The sequence below is a fragment of the Protobothrops mucrosquamatus genome, unplaced genomic scaffold (assembly GCF_001527695.2).
Source record: "Protobothrops mucrosquamatus isolate PMUCROS unplaced genomic scaffold, P.Mucros_1.0 scaffold153, whole genome shotgun sequence".
Lineage (NCBI taxonomy): Eukaryota > Metazoa > Chordata > Lepidosauria > Squamata > Viperidae > Protobothrops > Protobothrops mucrosquamatus.
The window spans coordinates 189789-206174 of NW_015386517.1; the positions used below are offsets into that span (position 1 = coordinate 189789).

Consider the following 16386-nt stretch of genomic DNA (forward strand, 5'->3'; position numbering starts at 1 on the left):
AGATGGCATTAGAAGATTCAGAACAAAAGCAAAGTATTCTTAGTGCCATTTCCCCAGAACTGAAAGAATTGTCCCCTTTAATTGAAACTGTCAATACGGTGCAAGAATTGACAGAAGTAAATGAGCAAGTTAAAATCTTACAGCAAAAGATAATGGAAACTCTTCCATGTATCCAGCACTTGGCTGATGTAAGTGTGGATTATCTAACAATAAAATGCTTTCTATTTGATTTAGTAAGGTTCAGATACTATTCTTGATGCTGATGATTTAGCCACCTATTTGCATGTCTCTTACTGGAATACAAAACAGACAGCCCTTGATCAGACAATTTTACTGTAGTGGGACAAGAGAAAGATCACAGAAAGATGAGATAAACTGAGACAGTGGTAGGCAAGAAAGGTTGTGCATTTATTTCAGGTATGTTCTTGGGAAAGAGAACAACGTAACATTATTTAAATATGGTACATGTGTCTGAAACACTTGGGACCAAAGAATAGTGAAATACCAACAAAACAGCAAATAGAAGGTGAAGCTATTCTTTTATTGGCCATAAGAGCAAAAGCATGATTTAGTCAGCATCACCTGGTTTAGCTTCATATAATTCTAGCTTGGGCCAGAAGTAAATTTGATATTGTCCTTGTGGTTCTCATAACATCCAATATATTACAGTCTTTCAGTATTAAAAACAGAGAATCAAATTTGTAAGTCTGTAATGATCACATGATTTAATGAGGGACTTCAAGTAAAATGGATGCAACTAACTGGTTAATAAAGGGATGCTTTTGGGATATAAATAAAGAAAAATAGGCTTTCTGAGTCTTATATTGCTATGAGTCCATCATTTGTTTTGCACTTAAGAGTCTTTGCAGAGAGTAAGTACTATGTTTGTTTCTGAAAATGTAGGATGTTGAAGCTATTGAATCTGAAGTAAAAACAATGGAGAAGGATATAGAAAAAATAAAGACTATATTGTCCCCATCTGAAGACACATTTGATTTTTCTCCTAAGGAGCATCTTAAACATTGTAAGGTAAGGCAGTTCACTTAAAAAAGGAACTGGCTAAATTGACATAGGAACAATTGTAGTATAGTATATATAGTGCTGGATTAGAAGCCAGGTATTTCTAAGTATTGTTATTCTTGAAGTATTCCCAAACTTTTAAAAATGTAATGATGGAGTTTTCTTTCTTTTTTTGCTGCTCCTTTATGTCAGTGCTATAATATTTTTAAAAACTGCCTTTTAACTCTGAATGGCTCATCACCATAAATTTCTACCATTAACCTTCCACCTGTAGCTGCCAAATAGCCTCCATCTGCCAAGTGAAAATGGTGGCTCATTAGGTGTTCAGTCAAGAATTGGGACAGTTCTGCAGGCACAAAGCAAGATGTGCTTTAACCCAAGACCCAAGGTAGAGATAGCAGTTTTATCTAGCCAGATGGGGCGCTTTCATTTCAGAGGTCATTTACATTGTGGGGAAGATGGTTTAGTGTTACAGAATTTGAGCCAATAAATTCTCCTGAGAGGAGGAAGAAAGGTGCTTGGATTCTGTTACTAGTGTTCCTGGTTCAAAGCAACTCATTGAGGTCACCATTTCCATGAGCAGAAGCTGTTTCTGAAATTAATTTTGGAGATGTATATAGTAGGGAGGAAAATGAGAGAGAAATGCAAATGGGTGTAATTCTCGATTCTATCTGAGGTATTTAGAAAATCATGCTGTCCTAGATTTTCTGAGATCAGATATGTGAAGTATTTTGAACATAAATATCTGAATTTCCCAAAGTGCTATAAGCATGCTGAGTCTTACATATTTCTTTCCTTTCCTTGTTAATATATTCTATTTTAGGTTATATTGGCCCACATCTGTCCCATGAAGAAGGCTCTGACTGAAATGCAATCCTATAAAGCAAAATTGAGATTGACTGGCATGAGAATGCAACCTCTTTCAGTATTCCAAAGAACTAAACAGCTTTTGAAAGAGCTGAAGGTTCTAGAAAGACTCACAGAGAAACAGAATACACTACTTGAGGTAAAAGCAAATTTGATTGAGTGGTAAATTGTGAATCTTCTTGGAAAATACCTTGTGATTTTTAATTATTATTTGTTTTCTGAATAAGATCATAACACAGGGAGAAGCTAGTTCTTGAATCTTATGCATCTGGTTTGGTTGATTATTTAAGGCACAGGACACTGGAAATACCTTGTTTTTAAAATTAACTTGTAGGAACTCAGTCTAATAATCTGAAATAATCATATATCATACAGCACAATCTATAACATACATGATCTGGAATGCACTGAATATATTAAAGCAACTTAAAATTGTATCATTCCTTTTTCTCACATGCACAGCAGTACAAATATCATTGACTGAGTAATCTAGTGATTGAAACACAGTGATCTTTTAATGACATACAGATAGAAATCTTTTTTTGCATATTATCTATGCATTTGGTTGAAATGAGCATAATTGATATAATAACAATGTGCATGCAGCATGATTGTTTCTTTCTTACTGCAATTTAGTTAGACTATTCCAAAATAGTTCTCAGAAGCTTACAAATGATGCAAAAATAAAATAGAAATAATAATCAAGCCCCAGTAACTTTAGAAAAACAAGTTTACTGTTTGCCTAAGACTGGTCTATACCAGTTTCCTGGTTTCCTAAGACTGGTTTGTACCGCTCCAAAGTATGGCAGAACATAGCAGTTGTTTAACCAGTCTTAAAGTATTGTGTGAATTCGACCAGTGAATTACTATTTTTTCTTTTTATTAATTTAATAATAAATACAGGTAGTCTGCATTTAGCAAATACAATACGGACTGGCAACTCAGTCATTAAGTGAAGCAGTCACTAAGTCAAATCATGGCTGTGTTTATGACCTTACTTCAGCTTTGCTTTGCTTTACAGACCTTCAGAGGTTATAAATATGAAGATTGGTCACAAAATTACCTTTCCATTATGGTCACAACTGCAAACAGTCCCCCCAAAGGCAGTTGTTTAATGAAGTCCACCTTATTTTGCTCCATGCTCAAGATAGTAATAGCAAAAATGTGGTAGCAGAAAATTAGGAGTAGATAGCCAAAGAATGCAGAAAATATATCATCTATTAATTTTTATAAAGAAAAACAAATCTATATATAATTGAAATTAGAATCAGAATGTGAGTATTAATAGTTTATTAGAATATATGTTCCATTATCCACCTCGAAACAGCTCATAATAATTGTTGGAATCTTGTTTTAGCCAATTGTAAAAGAGATGGAAGAAATTGAACAACAAATTGACTTCCTAAAGCAGAGCCAATTCCCAAAGAGTAATTTAGATGAATTGTCCATGGAAAATATGTGGCCTGTTCAAGACACCTTCTTCCTCAAGGTGAGGTTTATAAATTACATTGTATGCCTTGCTTCATTTACAATAGACAACTGTTGTGAAATTGCTTGATGCTATTATATTTACATGATTAGATCCTTTCTAATAACAGTAGGAATCTGTATGTTTTTGTATATATTGAATCATTTTTTGCTTCCCCAGAACCTTGGGTACAGAATCCAAAATCTCTTCTACATTTGTTTTGAATTGTATTTTCTAACATTTTCTAATATCAATATCAAATACATAAATTATAATCTTTAAATCATGTTTAATTTAAAAACTCAGAAAATTTGGATTATATAACTTGCCCAGAATCCGTTGGAGTGGGCGGCTATAATAAGTTCAATGAAATATTTAAATTTAAATGAAATAACTACAATTTATCACTGAGACCCAGTTTGGTGTAGTGGTTAAGGTGCTGGTCTAGGAACCAGGAGACAGTGAGTTCTAGTCCTGCCTTCCTGCCTTAGGTATGAAGCCAGTTGGGTGACTTTGGGTCAGTCATTCTCTCAGCTAAACCCACCACACAGAGTTATTGTTATGGGGAAAATGGAAGGAGTATTATGCATGTTGGTTGCATTAAAAACTCCCTTTTTACGACCCTGTAATCCCTTAATTCAGGGTAGAGTCAGGGTGACTGGATGGAGCTGAGCATTTACTGGCTGTATGCCCTTCCTGATGCCATACGGAGTTCGCAGCAGATATTTTTTCTTTGCACTCTAGGAGAGAAACATCTGTCGCTATCTAGGATTGAACTCTTAACCTTCCGAGTGGCTAAAATTCAATGCCACTCATGTTCGCTACATTGAATTACTTATAAAGTAATAAAGGCAAAAGAAAAATTTAATAAATAATTACAGGTAGTCCTCGACTTACAACCATTTGTTTAATGACTGTTTGAAGTTATGATGGCACTGAACAGAGTGACATATGACCGATTTTCACACTTACGACTGTTGCAGCATCCCCATGGCCACATGATCAAACTTTGGACACCTAGTAATTGCTATGTATTTATGATGGTTGTGGTGTCCCAGGGTCATGTGATCACCTTTCGTGACCTTCTGACCCGAAAAATCAATAGGGAAGCCAGATTCACTTAACAACCATGTTACTAACTTAACAACTGTAGTGATTCACTTAATAATGGTGGCAAAGAAGGTCATAAAATGGGTCATATTCACTTAACAGCTGTTTGGCTCAATTGTGGCCATAATTTGAGTACTATCTGTAAATGTATTTCTGTACTTCTGCACTTCTCTTTCATGGCTCTGTTCTTTTTGCAAAGTGGAACTCTGTTAGAGTTTTACAGCTTTCCAGCGCAAAAATAAGCCCAAAAAATAAGCACACATTCAAAATGAGAAGGAGGCATAGTTTAGAAAAACTTTATCTATAAAATATATATAAATATGATTACATACAGTTTCATTCAGCTCTGGGGAACATCAACAACTCTTAACTTGAAGATCAGAAAAAGACAACATAGAGAAGACTGAGACATGCCCAGACCTAGGCTGGATCACATGCCTCACACAACCAATACTGTGCCTTAATCTAAAACAGTTCTCATTGGCTGGTTTGTTGCTATAGCTATTCCAGTTCATAAAATTTCTTACACACTGACAACTGTGAGTAGCATACAACTCAGAGTATAATTATAGCATTTTTCTGAACATGATGACCTATCCCTGATTCAGTATACGGATATGTAGTAAAGAGCATGCTTACACATTCACAGGGATGATGTCCTTAAATCCTGCACTCACAATCCTTACTACTGCAGCTTCCCACATTCTGGGCTTGAGGTTCTGTCTGTCTGCTGTCACCATCTCTCTTCTCGGAAATATTTCTTCTCTTCATATTTTCTCAGGAGGAGGCAAGCAACATTTCTTCTTTCTACCTTCTTCCTTTTTGTAGGTAGCAGAGTGACTAAGTCGTGTGGCAGGCTAAATTCCCTGCCAGAATCTCTACAGATTTTAGAAGAAGGTATTATTATGTAATGTAAGGTTGAAGAGCGAAAAGTTGAGGAAAAATTGAAGAAAGGAATTTTCATAGATTTTCTGGACTTTGACTCTCAGCTAATGTTCCAGGCAGGAATATTCCATACAAGTAGAACAATAAAGAAATGGGATAGATCAATGACATACATTTTTAAAAGCTCTTATCTCATCACTCTCTCTGTGTTTCATTAAATAGCTATTTCCTCTAGTTTTTAAATGATAGTGCCATATTAGGAGGCCAGGTGTCTTATTGTGATGAAAGACAAAAGAGAAAAGCAAAGTGGAGCTGTCTCCACCCATTTTTAAAAGCTCATCTGAGAGGGGGGAAACCTTCCTGCTTCTTATTGGTCATTCAGATTTTGACTTTCTTGGAGTTTTCTGACATCAGTGTCTACATTGGCAAGGTAAAATTTGATCAATTAACTTTTTCTGATCCTCTTGTGATGTTGTTTACCCCTCCATTACAAAACATTAGGTATTAATGCCATTTTCACAATTCTGTTTGTCAAAATACACATCCTAACACTAGTATCCATGTTTTATTATCTATTACTTTCATTTAAAACTTAAAATCTTATGTTGCTCCTATTTGGGGAGATTGATTTGGATAAGAAACCATACTTGTTATCTCCTATTTGAATAGACTCACCTTTTATTGTTTGTGTTGCTGGTTTAGTCACAAGTGAATTTATGCATCCACAATGTCATGCTTTCTTTTTTATGCCTAACCTTTATGGAAAATACACGCTTGTGATTTGCCATAATGTATTCAATGGTTGTTTCAGAACACTCTTCTGGGTTAGTCATATGAATTAGCTGGCGCCGCCCAAAGTGCTAATTGCTTTAAGATTTCTTTAGCTTGTCAGAGCTTAATTATATTGAGACTCAGAGTATAAACAAAAAGGTGGCTCCAGAAGAGGTGAAAATTTTCTAATCAGAGAAGTCAACTATAGAGAATGTAATGCAAAAATAAATAAAAAATCTGCCAGGTAGCATTGTGCACTCAGTCACTTGTTTTAAAAGCTAAGAAAAGTGGAATAAATCATTTTTGCTGTGGTGGAGCTCAAACTGCTAAAATCGAATATAGAGTTTAGAAAAATCTGAATCCACCATAACTATGTCTGGATGAAACCCATAAATGTATCAAATTGTCTTGTTGGAATTTAGGGAGAGCTTACAGAATTGGTTAAAAATTCTACAACTTAAGACACCCCAACTCTCAGAATTTCCATTCATAATGGTCATTGCTGCAAATTTTGGGTACTGAAATCCCAACAGTTTCCATTTGCAGTGGGACATTATCAGGAGAAGCACTAGTTAAGCAAAGGGAGAGACTTTTCTCAATAGACCTGCTACTTGCACAATTCTAATATACTCATTCACATATGACAGCCAATTAGAACCATACTATTGGAACCCTGCTGAGCTATATAGATATGAAATTATTATTATTTAGATTGATTACAGCTGCCCCACTGGATGGATTACAACCTCCAAAACACAAAATATAACAGAGCATAACATTATAGAGGATAGTAGCCTGGAGAAAAGCAACGATGATAACCAAAAACATGGTAGGGGCTACATTAATATGCTAGCCCCAGGCCTGAGAACAGAGTCAGGTCGTAAGAATTTTCCAGAATCCCAAATGAGTGGACACCATACATATCTCTTGGATGCTATTCCAGAGGACCATCACCTTGAAGAATGTCCAGATAAAATTGTTTGGAATTCTTCTCAGATGGACCCACTTTTGCTGCACGTCTAGAGATATCTGGGAATGATTTGAGCCTGTTGGATCTGAGGAAGTAGACACGGTCTTTAGGACTGTGAGATCAGCCACCTGCTATTTAGATCCATGCATCTGTAAAAGAATAATTGTCTCTATTTCTAATGCTGATTATTCTATTTCTAAATGCCTGTTTTTATACATGCATTGTTTGATTGACTATTGCATCCTGCCCAGAACGACTTCTCATGAGATGGGCAGCTATATAAAATTAATAAATGAATAAATAAATTACATCCTCAATCCTGGGGGCCCAAACAATCACAGCCATAATTACTGAATCTTATAAGGATTGAGCTCCATATCCTTCACTTAACAGCCTCCAGACACTGAGTTAGTATGTTGACAGCTTCATTTGCATAGCCCACACTTGAGATGCATATTTAGCTGTGTCATGTAACGATGAAACCAACCCCAAGTGACAGATGAACTCACCAAGTAGTTTCATGTAGATGTTAAACAGCTGTGGGGGAAAGTATCATACCTTGAGACACCCTACACATAACCCACCCAGCAATTTCATGTAAATATTAAACAATAATGGAGAAAAGTGTTGTGTCATGAGATACCCACAGGCCTGATCTCCTCCCTCCTGTCAACTCTGATGGGAAATGACCACTGAAGAAGGAGGTGATCCACTGCAGAATAGTGCCTCCAATATTGTCTTCATGCTTTACCTTGGTCTGAAATCTGACTGTATCAGGTCTAGATAATTCTTTTCCTTCAAGATCCTGTGTCTATAGCTGCCATTTGATCAACTTCTCCCCAACATTTTCCACAAAGTGAAAACTGGAAACTAAATGATAATTGTCCAGGATAGATGATTCCAGAAATGGCCTTTTGAGAAGGAGATGCATCACTGCCTTCTCCAAGGCCAGAGAGACACCCTTTCCTGCTTCTTCAAAGATCCCATCCTTTGATTACCTCCCAAGCCATCCCCAAGTTATTGAGCTGACAGTTTGGGGGACTATTTCTATTTCGTCAGGAGTCACAGGATCAAATTCAGTGTAGATAATTGAACAAGACTATACCTCAGGCAACTAACTTGGATCTGCTAAGCTATAGGCCAACTTCAAGCAAATCTAGGTATCTTTATCCATCAAGTAGCATATATCACAACCCTGTAAATCAGAAGTCCCAACCTTGGGCCGTGGCCCACTACTGGGCCAGGGCCTCTTGAAGGGATGGTCAGTGCATACAGGTGTGTGTGTGTGCACTCACCCCCCACTCTCACGCTAGCGCCATCCAGCCCCAAGCGTCCCGCCAGCACTAGGGTTGCCTCGTTCATTCCGCCAGCATTAGTTCTGACCCGCCCTAAGCATCCTGTGGCGCTAGCACTGCCAGCCCCAAGCATCCTGCCAGCACTAGTGCCACCCTGAGCATCCCTCTGGCACTAGCACCAAGCCGAGCATCCCGTCGGCGCTAGCACTGTCTCATTTGTGGCACTCGCACTCACGCGGCCCTGTTTGCACATGTGCATGTGCTCAGACGTGGCTCATTTGCGCGTGCTCATGCACGGCCCATTGGTTCGTGCACATGCGTGCATAAGTGCCTGCTTCCCTTTTCAGGCTGCCAAACCAAAAAGGTTGGGGACCTCTGCTGTAGATGGTCCTGTTACGTTCACACAGACATTTGTAAGAAGCAAGAAATGGAATAATAGAGTGAAATGAAAAAGAGTAGCCCAAACATTTTGAAGTTGAGAGAGATGGAAAAGCTGAGTTACAATTAGTTCATGTGACCTATGTGCTAGATCTATATCCTCCCATTCCATTAAAATTGTACTCATTGGGAATGCTTTTGACCTTCAAATTACACCAACACTAGCAAATCTTCCTGTAATATGGGTAGCATACAGTTTTAATTAAAGTGGATAATTTAATTACTCCTTTATTAAGTTGAAGGATATCCACCTAATGCAAACAATCTTTGGTAAGGTTGCCAGCACGGAATAGGAGTGTAAGGCTTACCTGTATTGTATTAGGACATGTTTTTTGTGGTCTTGTATAAAAAAAATCACTTTTGCTAATTTTCCAGTCTTTCTCACTTGAAATAGGAAAAATGTTTTAAGAAAAGAAGCAGCTCTTCCAGAGAGGCAGGAAGTGATGCTTCTATCTTAATTAACCTGCTTTGCATAGTATTATGAGTAAACTCCATGCTATCTGTCACACAAGAACTCCTGACCACTTGCCCTTCTGGAATTCAGCTCCCAAATTCAGGCAGACAACTATGAACATTCAGAGTGCTCTTCAGTTTTCAATTGTCCCTCTAAGCTATGGCTGGCTGCATACAGATCCAGCAGGCTTTACGTTTTGTATTGGGTCACTTGGCTTGGTTCTCAGCAGTGCTAAGGAAATACTTTAATGCAAAGAAGGCACCCAAAGAAAATCCTGTAGATCATGCTACAGTAAGATATCACAAGCTGTTCACAATTTTCTTTCATGTTCCCATTTTAATGAGAAATGTCATGTCTCAATATTATTGTTCCGTAGGATGAGGAGGTGGAAAGAGTAAAGCAACAGATTGCCCTATTATGCCAACAGAAAGAGAATATTCTAACAACTATGAAGAATGCCTTGGTGGAACTTCATCAGAATCAAGAACCACCCGAAGCTGAGGACAGTGACTTAGAATCACTAGAGGAAAATGGAAGTGCTGCTGAGTTGCAGGTACATTTTGTTGTGTTTTTTCTTTTGTATATACCACATCATTGTCTGAAAGCTAAGGGTAAATGTATGATCAACACTGTTTCTTGCTGTAGAGAATCAGAAAGAAAAACCCTTAGACATAAGAATTCAGTGTTTAGGAGGCAATTAATTTTGGATTTAAAAATTATATTCTAATGAACAGAGTTTCAAAATTATTTTCACTGTAACTCAGAAGAAATGAAAATCTTACTTTACATAGTGATACTGTCCCAAACCAGTATATATGTATTAGGAGGGATTATAGGGCCCAGATTTCTCATTGAGAATTCAATATATCTGAAATGTAACAAAGATAAGTTTTTTCAGCTACTCCCCATTTGATGTTCTATGGCCATTCACAGTTCAGTCTCACTTTTTGTGGAATTTTACCTATTGCAGAGGGCAATATTAGGCTGCTATATAATAATAATAATAATAATAATAATAATAATAATAATAATAATAATAATAATAATAATAATAATAATAATAATAATAATAATAATAAAAAAGTTGGAAGGGACCTTGGAGGTCATCTAGTCCAACCCCCTGCTCAGGCAGGACAGCCTATATCATTTCAGATAAATGGATGTCCAGTCTCTTCTTAAAAACTTTCAGTGTTGGAGCATTCACCGCTTCTGGAGGCAGGTTGTTCCACTGGTTAATTGTTCTAACTGTCAGGAAGTTTCTCCTTAGTTCTAGGTTGCTTCTCTCTTTGGTTAGTTTCCATCCGTTGCTTCTTGTCCTGCCCTCAGGCGCTTTGGAAAATAGCTTGACTCCCTCTTCTTTGTGGCAGCCCCTGAGATATTGGAACACTGCTATCATGTCCCCCCTCGTCCTTCTCTTCATTAAACTAGACATACCCAATTCCAGCAACTGTTCCTTATATTCTGCTAGCAGAATATAATCTAGCCAGAGACTATTCACTGGATACTACTTTATTTTTAATCACTCAAATAAACAAACCAATTAGAAATATTAATAATCATTCATGGGTTGTTTTAGCCAATCCATATTTAAGGGCTGCTGTAATAACAGGTTTGTTGTTGTTTTTTGTAATTATTCCAGTAATTGAAAACTTGATTGGCAATAAGATGATTCAAAGTATTAATATTCACATTAACTCATCAATTAAAAAATATATACAGGGGAGTGGGATGCATGTGTCTATGAGATGCTATTTTCAAACTGGGATTATTCCAGAGTGTAAATATATTGTGAAACTATAACTCAGAATTATTCTTCCATATCAGCATCTTCCAAGTGTTTCTTGCAACTTTCTATGCTAGAAATAGGACTACATTTAAAATTAAAAAAGGAATCAATCCAGGATATGAGACATTATATAATAGTTGACTTTTTAAAAAATTGAATTTTGTAAAGAAAAAGTCAGAATATACACCTAGTGACAGTGCTGAAAATCAAAAAAATTGAAGAACTCATCATTACATAAAAGCCATAGCTTAAATATTTGGGAGACGTATGTATTTTTTTCCCCAATAACTCTTTGCTTTGGCACATGTCCACCAAACATGGTAATAAGTACCTGACTTGTGTTTATATTTTCAACATCTATCTGACATGTTTTTAAACATTTTTGCTAATCTTGCTAGTGGCAAGTGCCATCTATAAAACATTTTATGTAAGTTTTCACCACAGCTACTGGATACATTAAAGATTATAGGACATATATGAGACTTACTTAGTTAATTAAATAACCTAACAGAAACTTTGCAGGAGTGAATCCCTGCCCTGGGGAGTGGGATTGGAATAGATGCCATACATCAGGGTCCCCAATCTGTGGGCCACAGCCCACTACTGGCTGTGGCCTATTTGCAACCGGGCTGAATGAGTGGCTGGCTGGTGTGCATGCATGCGCACGCACAGCCCCATTCACACAAACATCACCGGTGCTCACAGCCTCACTCGCTTGAGTGTCACAGGTGCTCTCAGTCCCACTCATGCGAGCAACAGGTACTTGTACATGCTCACGCACCTGTCCCCCACAAAACCATCTCCTCTTCCCCCCTCCGGGCCGCCAACCCAGAAAAGTTGGGGAACTCTGCCATACATGGTCATTTCCAACCCTTCCATCCTGTATTTTTGTAAAAATAAAGTAGATATTTAAAAAAATGTAGAACAACTTAATATAGCTATAAAGAAGCTGTGCAGGGATCTGAAACGTATTGTAACTGAAGGACTAAAAACATTGTACAATAAATAGATTTCTATGACATTATATGAGATCATGCCTACAAAACTACCTAATTTGATTATTTCTTACTAATTCTGAGAAGCATGCATATTATGTGTCAGAGAGGACATTTTAAAGGCTACAGCAATAACTGGAAGTTTCTTTCTCTTTATGCTACAGCCCAAAAAGCGAGGATCCCTGGCTCTTTTACCTTCCTTGGTTGAAGAAGCAGAAGACAATTCCTTCCACAGTGAAGTAAGTACACGGTGGAGTCTAATGAAGTTGAGTCTTACTAGAGAAATAAAAGTAGGCAATTAAAGTGAGCAACTTAGTCATGGCAGGGGCTGCTGCATTATACGGATATCTTTGGAAACAAGCAGCATAATCAGAATTGTCCTTCTTCTTAAATGCATATTTTGATTATGGCAGTATTATAAATGTCATGTCATTAGGAAATTATTGAGGATCTGGTTGTTTTCCCAGATTCTGGGGACAGGATGATTGTGGATGCCCTTTTTGTTTTACTCTGTTTTGTTTTGTTTTGATCTGATCTGTTTTGGCTTTGTTTTGGCATTTTGTCCTCCTGGTTGGTTATATTTACTATTTTAGTTGTGAGCTATGCTCAGAATTGTTTAAAAGTTGGGCAGTCTATAAATTATTTAATCAAAGTAAATAAAAACATCCCACGTGGGACCGAACCTAAGGGGAGTCTGCAGAATAGCTTTCAGTAGTAGCAAAAACTACTGCCTTATTCCACAATCTTTCCATAATATTTGTGGAAAGATGCAAATTGTTTTCCCATTGTCTTTACATTGGCAGATGCATTCAAATCTATTCCAAAAAGTAGATGCAAAGGGTGACTCCCATTGGTGAGGAAGGGAGTTTTAATTTGAGGTTGCAGTGAGATTTGTGTTTTCTGCAAGCCCTTCATGTTTTTCTTAAAGCAAAATATAACTGAAATGTCTGATAGGCATCTTCAGTTAAAATCTCCATTGCCACAGACTGTCTTTCATACATAACTCAAAGAAGCAAACCGTGATGTAGCTTTAGAGAAATCTTCTAAAACAAAAACTAGTGCCAACTAATTTTGGGTTCTGAGCCTTAATTTTATATTCAGAATATTCTCCATAATTATGAATTGCTTTCATTAACCCTTTTATTGCCCAGAGTGCTTTCTGCAAGCTTTCTGCGAATGAGGAGCAATGTGGGGAAGAAATTACACTTTTTTTTTCTGGCTCTAAATATGGACAATAAAACTTAATAACAATTCACAATATGAACCATCCATGGATAATACTGCTGCAGTTTTTCTCATCCCTGTGAACTTCAGAATGATCCAGAATCCTGTTCTTAGGAATACTTCCTTTGTTTCCAACTTTTATAGTTACATTGGTAGTTGAACATCTAACTTTGGGTGGCTGCAGTTTTGAAGCAAGAATAACTGTGGGCAACTTCAAAGAAAAAAAAATCTCTCAATTTCTTTACAGGAGGTGGATACTGATATCACAAAGGCCATGTCCAGTGAAGCTCCTCTTCACATTCCAACCAAGGTAGGGGTCATGGCTATTAAATAGTTAAATTTTCTTTGAAAATATAATAATTTGCTACTTAATCTTGGAAAATCAAAATAAAAAGAGAGCAAATATATTGCCAGCTATTGATATGTATGTTGTATTCAATTGTGAATAAAATCATAAAGAGCTTTCCCCACTTGGAGCTTTTCCAGATGTGTTGACATATAGCTATTATCTTCTTTAGCAGCATATTGCAAAAACTTGGGTTAATTACAATTTCTACACAATAATTCAGAGAATTACATTCAGATCCTCTGTATATTGGTCTAATGTGATCTGATCCAATAGTACATTCTGGACTAATTAAAACAATGTAATTTATTTTCTTGAGAAATAATAACAATAATAATAGTAATAGTAATAATAGGATTCAATAGGTGGATAAAAATGTCAAATTTAGTCTGACTATCTGCCTGACTGTGTGATGGTCAATATAAAAGGGGGAAAAAATGACATTGCCATAGGTGTATACTACAGGCCACCCAACCAAACAGAGGAAATAGATGAACTTTTTGCTAATGGAGCTAACTAAGGTATGTAGGAAGCACATCACAATAGTAATGGGAGATGAAATGATAGAAGGTATTGAAGCCATAGGAACCCTGGGAGGAAGTGATCATGCAATATTGGAATTCAACATTATGGAAGCACAAGCAATAGAACACAGTCAAACTAGAGTCCTGGACTTCAAGAGAGCTAATTTCAATAAACGTAGAGAGGGCTTGGGAAGGATTCCATGGATGAGAATCCTCAAGGGGAAAACAACTCAAGAAGCTTGGGAAATTTTGAAAAGTGAGATAATAAAAGCCCAGTCTAGCACAATACCAACAAAGAGGAAAAATATCAGCTCTCAAAAGAAACCAGCATGGCTCCATAAAGAACTCTCTGACAAATTGAAACATAAAAAGAACAAGTATAGAAAGTGGAAAGAGGGGCACATAACTAAGTCAGAATATCAGCAATAGCCCGAGCCTCCAAAGATGAAGTGAGGAAAGCCAAGGCTCAAAATGAACTAAGGCTTGCGACCAAAGTCAAAAATAACCAAAAAAGCTTCTTTCAACATGTAAAGAACAAGAAAAAAGTGAAGGAAACGATTGGTCCATTAGTGGGTGAAAGTGGCAAGAAGGTGACAAGCAACAGGGAGAAAGCAGAACTATTTAACTTGTTTTTTTGCATCTGTCTTTACACAAAGGGAAAAAACAGACCAACCTATCAAAAATAGTGCCATAAAAAACAGAATAGAAACACAAGTTAAGATAGGCAAGAAAATGATAAGTGAGAACCTGTCCAGCCTAGACGAGTTCAAATCGCCAGGACCAGATGGATTATACCCCAAGGTTCTCAAGGAACTGGCAGATGTAATCTCAGAACCACTGAACTATATTTTTCAAAGATCCTAGAGCACAGGGGAACTACCAGAGGACTGGAAAAGAGCTGATGTAGTTCCCATCTACAAAAAAGGAAAAAAAATGGACCCAGGAAATTACAGATCTATCAGCCTGACCTCAATACCTGGGAAGATCCTGGAAAAGATAATCAAACAACGAATCAGCGAACACCTAGAGGCAAACAAAGTCATTACTAAAAGCCAACATGGGTTTGTCAAAAATAGATCATGCCAGACAAATCTTACTGCATTCTTTGACCAAGTGACAAAATTAGTGGATGAGAGGAATGCTGTGGACATAATTTACTTGGACTTCAGTAAGGCATTTGATAAAGTAGATCACAACCTACTACTTGACAAGATAGAAAAATGTGGGGTAGACAGCATCACCACCAGATGGATCCGTAGCTGGCTGACCGGCCGTACTCAGCAAGTGATCCTCAATGGAACCACATCTACATGGAGGGAAGTGTGTAGTGGGGTGCCCCAGGGCTCTGTTCTGGGCCCAGTGCTCTTCAACATCTTCATCAACGATTTGGACGAGGGGATAGATGGGGAACTCATCAAATTTGCAGATGACACCAAGCTGGCAGGAATAGCCAACACTCCAGAAGACAGGCTTAGGATACAGAAGGATCTGGACAGACTTGAACACTGGGCACTATCTAACAAAATGAAATTCAATGGTGAAAAAAGCAAGGTTCTACATTTAGGCAAGAAAAACTAAATGCACAGGTATAGTATAGGGGGTACCTTGCTCAATAGTAGTAACCGTGAGAGGGACTTCGGAGTCCTAGTGGACAATCATTTAAATATGAGCCAGCAGTGTGCTGCAGCTGCCAAAAAAGCCAACACAGTGCTAGGCTGCATTAGCAGAGGGATAGAATCAAGATCACGTGAAGTGTTAATACCACTTTACAAGGCCTTGGTAAGGCCACACTTGGAATACTGCATCCAGTTTTGGTCACCACGATGTAAAAAAGATGTTGAGACTCTAGAAAGAGTACAGAGAAGAGCAACAAAGATGACCAGGGGACTGGAGGCTAAAACATATAAAGAACGGTTGCTGGAATTGGGTATGTCTAGTTTAATGAAGAGAAGGACGAGGGGGGGACATGATAGCAGTGTTCCAATATCTCAGGGGATGCCACAAAGAAGAGGGAGTCAAGCTATTTTCCAAGGTGCCTGAAGGCAGGACAAGAAGCAATGGGTGGAAACTAAGCAAGGAGAGAAGCAACCTAGAACTAAGGAGAAACTTCCTGACAGTTAGAACAATTAACCAGTGGAACAACCTGCCTCCAGAAGCGGTGAATGCTCCAACACTGGAAGTTTTTAAGAAGAGACTGGACAGCCATTTGTCCGAAATGGTATAGGGTTTCCTG

The 16386-nt window shown here is 37.6% G+C and overlaps 1 protein-coding gene across 1 annotated transcript in view; it reads left to right on the forward strand.

The window, feature by feature from the left end:
* The window catches only part of SYNE2 (spectrin repeat containing nuclear envelope protein 2), a 211399-nt gene that overhangs the window by 104093 nt on the left and 90920 nt on the right, over positions 1-16386 (forward strand). Inside the window, exons 57-63 of the mRNA XM_015813323.1 lie at positions 3-188; positions 904-1029; positions 1844-2026; positions 3245-3376; positions 9655-9831; positions 12224-12298; positions 13531-13593. Coding sequence (XP_015668809.1) covers positions 3-188; positions 904-1029; positions 1844-2026; positions 3245-3376; positions 9655-9831; positions 12224-12298; positions 13531-13593 — 942 coding nt within the window. The remainder of the gene's footprint in view (positions 1-2; positions 189-903; positions 1030-1843; positions 2027-3244; positions 3377-9654; positions 9832-12223; positions 12299-13530; positions 13594-16386) is intronic.